Raw genomic sequence first — 8,188 nt, forward strand, 5'->3', positions numbered from 1 at the left:
TGCTGCTGCTCCCAGAGCCTTTATACCTTCTGAGATTGGGCTCCTCCCTTTCCCCGGGGCCTCACGGGAAGGGAGGTGGGCAAGGCCAGGGGTATATGAACCCCAGCCTTTGCTCAGGGAGTTCATTTAGCAGCTGGGCTTTAATGAGGTGAGAGCTGTCCCTTTCTTTCAATGAATGGGACTTCTGAAGCTATTTCTGCTTTATTGAAGCATCAGCTTTGGTATCCAAAGAAGCAGAGCTGTATATGGCAATGAAGAGGATTACACTCAAATGCAAGGTTTTTAAATTTAATCGTTTTGTGTCCTGTGTTCAGAGATGGTAAGGTGCTTTTGTAATTTGTTATCTTTTTTCTTTTCCTTAGGAGCCTTGTATCTTTTGGGATCTCCTGATCATCTCATCTGCAGCTTGGCATTTTTTCACAAGTGTGATCCAGCCCCGAAGTGAAGCTGCTCTGTGTTGAAGATGGCTACAGACACGCAGGTTTTCAAGTAGTCAGTGGGGGGTTACAGCCCAGAGAGAGAGTGAGGGCTGGGGTATCAGGTTAGGAATTGCCAGGGGTGTTTTGAAGGTAGTATGGGTAGAAAGCAGTGTCCAGGAAGAGCCCTCTAAGTGCCTGTGAAGACATCCACGGAGTTTTCATATGTGCCACTAAGGTTTTTCTTTCATTCATCCAGATATTCTCTGTGATGATGGCCGCATTCTTCAGCTGCAGGCAGTGACCCTGGGTGGTTTGCCTAAAGAGAAGGGAGACTCCTTCAGCTCTCCCTGTGCACCTGGGTGACTTTGGTAAATCATTTCTTTACAGTGTCAGAGGCACAGGGTGTAAAGCAGAGTTGAACAGAACAGAGGCCAGAGGAGCAGAGCAAGAAGGTGGGTCATCACCTGACATCAGCACAAAGATGTGGCTTTTGGCTCCATGTTTACTCCATGTGTTAAGGATTTTATTGTTTGGGTTTCTTTTTCCTTTGTTTTCAGATGCAGAGCCCTGGGCCCAGGAGGCTCTAGGCACCGGGTGGGAGGTGATCCGGGTGAGTACCGGTGAGCAAGGTGAGCACTGACTCCAGGACAGGACTAGATGGTCTCTTACAGGTGTTGTGGTGAATCTGTGCATATGCTTTGTTTCTTGTGTTTTCCAGGGGGTCTGCCACCTTCTAACAGACAGTCCAAGGCTTCAGGGCCCCTGCTGGTAAGGGGTCACTGTGGAGGAGAGGTAGGTAGGAGTTACCACAGGAAAACCATCCTTTTGGGCAGTATCTCAGTATGTGCATTTGCCTTTGGTTTCTTTACTTTACAGTAGAATGTGTGCAGCCTCAGAGGGCCGGAGCCACCTTCCAGTTAGGTTTGATGGTCTTCAGGTGTCCTTGTGAGTAATCTCCTAGTCCCACGAGGCTCATCAATTAAGGCTCGAACTTTTCCAGTTGTAGGTGCCATCACATGAAATGTGAGTGAGGATGGAAAAGGTTTGTGTGTGTTTGGCAGTGGTTCTAACCTTGTGTTTGTGTTATTTCAGGTTGTTCTTAGATAACTTAAGATTTAGAATAAAAAAACCCCAGCTGGGGGATTTTTTTTTTTCCCCCCCGACTGGGGTTCTTTTTCCCAGGTCCCGGACGGTCTGCGAGGCGATGTTCATCGCCAAGGTTTGGGCACAGGCTGTCCCGGGACCCGGGTTTTGTCAGGCAGGCTGATTTTTTGATTTTTGAGGCTTCCTGGGAACCACATTCCCGAGGCAGCATTTTGAGCGTGCACCGATATTCAGGGCTGGCTTGCGGTTTAAAGGAGCAGTGGAGGTGTGGGGATGGAGGGGTTGGGTGTGTGTAATGTAGTATTCTAACCTTGTGTTTGTGTTGTTCCTCTTTCAGGATTTTTCCCACAGTTTTAGCGTTAGAATAAAAAAACCCCAGCTGGGGGATTTTGGGTCAGTTTCTGGGGTGATTTGGGTCAGTTTGGGGTCAATGTTTAGGGAACACTGTGAGTTACTGTGTGACACTGGGGAGCACCAGGTCTTACTGGGTGTTCCTGGGGAGCTCTGGGTGTTACAGGGTTTCACTGGGGAGCACTGGGAGAGAAAATGAAAAATAAACAAAATAAAAACCAAACGAAATAAAAAAGAAAACATAAAATACAAAAGAAAAATAAAAAAAAATTAAAAGCAAAAAAACTAAAAAGGAAATAAAATGAAAATGAAATAAAAGAGAAAAAAAACAGAAACCCCTTCTTGGGCACCCCGTTTCCTCTCCTCCTTCCCCCCCGCCCCCCTCCGAACCGTAAATTGCGGGGTCATCACCCCTAAAATGTGAGAAGGGGACCCGAAAATGTGAGTGGGGGAACCCCAGGGAGCCGAAAAAGTGGAGGGGGAGCCGCAGTAAGAAAGCGAAGACGGGCGGTCGGGCGGCTGGGTGGGGTGGGGGGAGCCAAGGTAGCGAAGCCAGCGCATGCGCAGTCGTTGGCAAGACGCCGGCGATCACGTGGTAAGTTAGGGCGGCCAGGCGCGGGAACTGCGACGCATGCGCAGTGGCTCTCGTGCCGGTGCAGCGCTCCCTGCTCGAGTTAAGGGCCGGTTCCGGCGGCACGGCGGGACTTGCGGTCTCCCGTCTCTCCCCGGGGGTGTGTGTGGGGGAATAACATGAAGATTTTTAGGGTCGAAAGCGCAGAAATTAGCGAGGGACGCTAATTTGGGTAAAATCGGTCGCCGGAAATAGGGAGCGACCGGAAGTCCTCCAAGGCCCCGGCCCGGAAGTCCGCCAAGCCCACAGTAAAGATGGCGCCGCCAGGACCGGAACTTGGCCGAGACAACACTATAAATGGCGGCCCCGGTCCGGAAGTTCGCCCCGAGGCCACACTCAAGAAGGCGCCTCAAGGACCGCAACTTAGCCGAGGCCACACGAAAGAGGGCGGCGAGAGGACCCCCCTCTCCCCCCCCCCCATTGCCTCAGAGAGGCATCTATCCTGTTGCCTGGCCTCCGCCCCGATCCGGACCCCCGCCCCACGCCCGCAGCACTGTTCGCCGCGCCGCTTCCCGCGCAGGCAGCCCCCTCTCGGCGCCGCGGCGCGCGGCGGACGCGCGAGGACCCTAGGCGCGCACACAGCGCCGCCGGCCCGCACACAGCGCCGCCTGCGCGCCCCGTTCCGCTCCGCTCCCGCCCCGCTCGGTCCCGCCGTGCCCTGGAGATGCTCTCGGGGCTGCGCCGCCGCTTTTTCCCCCCGGAAGCGACCCACGGCGGCAGATCCGACGGAGATCGTCCCCGGGGTAAGCGGCGGGGGCGCGGCCGCTCTTCTGCCTCTCCCGCGGCCATCGGCGACTGCCGGCGGGGGAAGCGACAGGCAAGTTTCTCGCCTCTGCGGAGAAAATTGTACCTGCGTGCCGCCGCAGGGCCGGGTTCGGATGTGCCCTGGCATTGCACACCCCCCCTCCCTCCGCGGGGCGGGGTCTGCGCTGCCTCGGGGACCCTGTCTGTGCTGCCGGGAGAGAGAAATCCTTTGGGAAGCTGGGGTGGAAACAGCAACTCTGTGAATTGCTCAGCTTTTCCTAGGCGAGGGCAGGTTTTAGGGAAGAAAGGCCCGTACTCGCGAAAGGCGGGTCTCGCGAAGATGGGGGGGGGGGGCGCGCGGCTGCAGTGGCGCGCGCGGCTGCAGTGCCGCTCCCGGCCGTGTCCGCCAGGCGGCGACTGTGAGGCAGGGCCCGGCGCTCGGGGCGGGCTCGCAAGCGGCACCCGGGGGAAAGCGGCAGTGGTTTGGCCCTGCCGGGCTTCTCCGAGCTTAAAGCCGGAGTCGGAGGCGTCGAGGGAGTGTGTCCCTGCTGAGTTCAGCAGGCGTTCGGTGAATTTGGGCTTCTGCGGGGGAATTCAGTCCGGTGTCGTGGTTTTTTGTTTGTTTCCATCCTCGGGACAGTGACCCAAAGGTGCTTTTTCCCCTCGCCGTGGGCGCTCTGAGGAGACCAAAGGTCCAGAATTCTGCCGGTGACTTGGCTTGCATTGCCAGTCCGATTCCCAGAATCGAACAGGGACGGAGATTCCTCCCGGGGAAAAGGGGCCACCGCAGAAAGCTCGGGCTGCCCCCGGGAGTGCCCGGGCTGGCCCAGCACCTGGCAAAACCCCTCAGTGAAAAGCCAGGGAACAACTGCGGTTGTTCTACCGTTTCTTTAGCCAGGGACTGGAACACAGACAAAATCAAGGTGGTCTTTGACCTGTGCAGACTCCGAGCATTTTTCAGCCTTCCTTAGGTGGGCATTCTCACCCTCTGAAAAGCTGGAAGACTTTAACATCTGGATCCGCACCTGCAGCTGTGCAAATTAATGTAGTTTCTTTTAGGAAATGAAGGGGAAGTTTTCCCATTGTGAGCCTAAATCCCAGGTCTGCTCTGCTTTTTCCATCAGGTGACGAAGCTTACGGAAAAAAAGACCAAAGGCCTCGGGGTGAGTACATTCTACCGAGTTCTGCTTTTCTGGGATCGGTTTGGGAAAATCACGTGAAATTCTAAAAAGCTTCTCTCCGTGTTTCCTAGTTGTTTTTTCAGCCTTGGTCTAAGTTTCATGTAGAAAAGGGCATAGAATTATTAGAACAGAGAAATACGACTTTCTCGGGAGAGATGGAAGAAAAGTCTGCTGATTCCAGTTCTGCTTTTCTTGTCTTCCCTTCGACTGTCATTTTCTCTCCCCTGCTGTTCAAATAGGCAGCAATTAATTCCTCTGCTGAAGAGTTTGCTGTACTAAGTGTCTGTCAAATTGATGCCTTCAACTCAAGATAGCACCTGCTCCTTAGTTACAAAAAGTTCCTCACAGGAAATTTTCAGGCGTGCCCATAAATCTCCTCGCTGTTTGTTTGGGAGAACAGGGTTTTCTCGTCGGTAACAGAACAGCCGTGGCATTTGCTATTGAATGCCGATGGCAATCTAGTCAGAAGAGGACCCCGTGCTTCACTAATTTTCCCTTTTTGTCGTTCGGGGTGACTTCTTACCAGGGATGTTATTCTTGACCCCCCGGGGCAAACGGAGGTGTTCACCTGGTCAGCGTCAGGAGCCACCCTAACTGAGGCCCTGGTAGGTGAGTGCTTTTTGTACGACTGGACGGCGAAGCTGTCTGTGGGAATGACCTGGCTGTTGGTCAGTGTAGTCCTAATTAAAGTGTCTTTTACTCCGTGTTCCCAGGCTCCCTCTTTTCCTTCGGTCGCCGTGGACGTGCCGGACGCCTCTGGCAGGACTAACCCTGTGGCTTTAAGGTCCGGCGTGCCGTGTGCCTGCAGGTAAGAAAAGCTGGGAGTGCAGTCCCTCCGCTTTGATTGCTGTGTCTCTTTGGTAGTGATTTTGGAGGGGAATCCCAGAGCGATTTGTTTTGAAGGGGACCTTTAAAGGCCACCCTGTCTTCCGTGGGCAGGGACACCTTCCCCTCTCATCCCCGGTTGGATGCTCCAAGTCCCATCCAGCCTGGCCTGGAACATTTGCAGGGATCCAGGGGCAGCCTCGGCTTCCCTGTGCAGCGTGCTCTGATATCTCTCCACTGGCATAGTGAAAAATTTTGTCAGCACGTTTTGTGCGACGATGGTAAGCAGGACCTGGGTGAAAATTGGGGTTCTCTGAGGTGCAGAGGGAAATAATTCTCCTTTCAAGTCCAATGTAATTCAGTTTTGCACGAGTCTTGTCTGCCTTATGTTTGAATTGCTTTCTATTCTAGGCAGTTGTTTTAAATTAAACTTTTATTTTGTGTCTCCCCCCCTCTCCCCCCCAGTATCCTGTACAAGACAAAGCTGCCTTTCCTCGTGGGAATGGACTGGCCGGGCTTTGGCAATCTGGCCCCTCGAAAGACTGAAGTGACCTCTTCCAAGAGGGGAAGGCTTTCTGGCAAGCGGTGCCAGAAAGAACTGGAGTTTCTGGTGAATAAAAGCTGGAAGCGTGCCCCTGAAAATCCCCCCCCACTGCGGGCGGTCAGTGGGCTGACTGGCACGGACCGGTGGCCTTGGCCAGGAGCGGTCCTGCGGGAAGCGCCTTTGCCCGGGCTGTCATTTTAATTTCCACTGGATGCTTGGCAAAGCCCCTCTGGGGGAGCCCCAGTGCCTGGCAGGAGCGGAACGGGCTTCCAGGGAGGGGTTCACCTGGTCAGCGTCAGGAACCATCCTACCTGAGGCCTCGGCGAGGGCTTTTTGGACGACTGGACGGTGAAGCTGTCTGTGGGAACGACCTGGCTATGGCTCGGTGTACTCCTAATTAAAGTGTCTTGAAAGTGTCCTAATTAAAGTGGGTCAGTTTTGGGGCAGTTTTTGGGATGATTTGGGTCAGTTTCTGGGGTCAGTTTTGGGTCATTTTTTGGGGTGATTTGGGTCAGTTTTGGGGTCAGTTTTTGGGCAGATTTGAATCAGTTTCTTGCCTTTTTTGGGGGTGATTTGGGTCAATATGGGGTCATTTTCTGGGGTGATTTGTGTGAGTTTCTGGTCATTTTTTGGGGTGATTTGGGTCAATTTGCGGTCATTTTTTTGGGGAGATCTGGGTCAGTTTCTGGTCATTTTTTTGGGGTGATTTGAGTCAGTTTCTGGTCATTTTTTTGGGGAGATTTTTGTCAGTTCTGGGTCCTTTTTTTGTGGAGATTCGGGTGAGTTTCTGGTCATTTTTTGGGGTGATTTGTGTGAGTTTCTGGTCATTTTTTTGGGGAGATTTGGGTCATTTTAGGGTCAGTTTTTGGGGAGATTTGTGTCAATTTCTGGTCATTTGAGGAGATTTGGGGCAGTTTCTGGTCCTTTTTCGAGGTGATTTGGGTCAGTTTCTGGTCATTTTTTTGGGGTGATTTTGGTTAGTTCTGGGTCATTTTTTGGGGAGGTTTTTGGTGAATTTTGGGTCATTTTTTGGGGTGATTTGAGTCAGTTTCTTTTCATTTTTCGGGGTGATTTGAGTCAGTTTCTGGTCATTTTTCGAGGTTATTTGGGTCAGTTGCTGATCATTTTTGGGGAGATTTGGGTGAGTTTTGGGTTATTTTTTGGGGAGATTTTGGTGAGTTTTGTGTGATTTTTTTGGGGGTGATTTCGGTGAGTTTGGTCATTTTTTGGGGAGATTTGAGTTAGTTTTGGATCATTTTTTGGAGAGATTTGGGTGAGTTCTGGGTCTTTTTTGGGGGTGATCTGTTTGAGTTTCTGGTCATTTTTGGGGGAGATTTGGGTGAATTTCTGGTCATATTCTTGGGTGATTTGGAACAGTTTCTGGTCATTTTTTTGGGTAATTTTGGGTCAGTTTCTGGTCAATTTTTGGGGGTGATTTGGGTCGTTTTCTGGTCTTTTTGGGGAGATTTTGGTGAGTTCTGGGTCATTTCTTGGGGAGATTTGGATCAGTTTCTGGTCCTTTTTTGAGGAGATTTGGGGCAGATTCTGGTCCTTTTTTGAGGTGATTTGGGTCAGTTTCTGGTCATTTCTTGGGATGATTTCTGTGAGTTTTGGGTAATATTTTGGGGAGCTTTCTGTGAGTTTCTGGTCATTTTTTGGGGTGATTTTGTGTCGGTTTCTGGTCATTTTTTTGTGGTGATTTGGTTGAGTTTCTGGTCTTTTTTTGAGTCAGTTTTTTGGGGCATTTTTTTGGGGTGATTTGGCTGAGGTTGTGGTCCTTTTTGGGGAAGATTTGGGTGAATTTGGGGGCATTTTTTTAGGTAATTTGGATCAGTTTCTGGTCCTTTTTTGGGGATATTTGGGACAATTTTGGGTCATTTCTTGGGGTGATTTGGGAGAGTTTCTGGTCATTTTTTGGGGTGATTTGTGTCAGTTTCAGGTCATTTTTTTGGGGGGATTTGGTTGAGTTTTTGGTTCTTTTTTGAGGAGATTTGAGTCAGTTTTTGGGGCATTTTTGGGGGTTATTTGGGTGAGTTTCTGGTCCCTTTTTGGGGTGATTTGGAACAGTTTCTGGTCATTTTTTGGGGAGATTTGGGTGAGTTTCTGGTCATTTTTCGGGGTGATTTGGGTGAGTTTCTGGTCATTTTTTGGGGAGATTTGGGTCAGTTTCTGGTCATTTTTTGGGGAAATTTTGGTCAGTTTTTGGGCAGATTTGAATCAGTTTCTTGCCTTTTTCTGGGGTGATTTGGGTCAATATGGGGTCATTTTTTGGGGTGATTTGTGTGAGTTTCTGGTCATTTTTTGGTGTGATTTGGGTCAATTTGCAGTCATTTTTTGGGGAGATCTGGGTCAGTTTCTGGTCATTTTTTTGGGTGATTTGGGTGAGTTT

General features: G+C 51.1%; 1 protein-coding gene and 1 long non-coding RNA gene across 2 annotated transcripts; both read left to right on the plus strand.

Annotated features, from left to right (window-relative positions):
• The first annotated feature begins 335 nt into the window (after positions 1 to 335).
• LOC116798770 lies at positions 336 to 1,208 on the plus strand. The gene is made up of 3 exons (XR_004360941.1): positions 336 to 481; positions 977 to 1,048; positions 1,138 to 1,208. It is a non-coding gene; the product is annotated as an uncharacterized LOC116798770 (long non-coding RNA).
• A 1,297-nt stretch (positions 1,209 to 2,505) lies between these two features.
• LOC116798570 (serine/arginine repetitive matrix protein 1-like) lies at positions 2,506 to 6,022 on the plus strand. The gene is made up of 4 exons (XM_032711071.1): positions 2,506 to 2,584; positions 2,701 to 3,248; positions 5,144 to 5,238; positions 5,721 to 6,022. The coding sequence occupies exons 1-4, from the start codon at positions 2,506 to 2,508 to the stop codon at positions 5,998 to 6,000; spliced, it is 1,002 nt and encodes a 333-aa protein (XP_032566962.1). The 3' UTR covers positions 6,001 to 6,022.
• The last annotated feature ends 2,166 nt before the right edge of the window (positions 6,023 to 8,188 follow it).

This window comes from Chiroxiphia lanceolata, chromosome 26 (assembly GCF_009829145.1).
Source record: "Chiroxiphia lanceolata isolate bChiLan1 chromosome 26, bChiLan1.pri, whole genome shotgun sequence".
Lineage (NCBI taxonomy): Eukaryota > Metazoa > Chordata > Aves > Passeriformes > Pipridae > Chiroxiphia > Chiroxiphia lanceolata.

Bases quoted from the DNA above. Each gene is read 5' to 3' on its own strand.
- LOC116798570 (XM_032711071.1), top strand. From the start codon at position 2,506: ATGCGCAGTGGCTCTCGTGCCGGTGCAGCGCTCCCTGCTCGAGTTAAG. The intron at 2,585-2,700 runs GTCTCCCGTCTC...CGCCGGAAATAG, and splicing joins GCGGCACGGCGGGACTTGCG to GGAGCGACCGGAAGTCCTCC. The intron at 5,239-5,720 runs GTAAGAAAAGCT...TCTCCCCCCCAG, and splicing joins GGCGTGCCGTGTGCCTGCAG to TATCCTGTACAAGACAAAGC.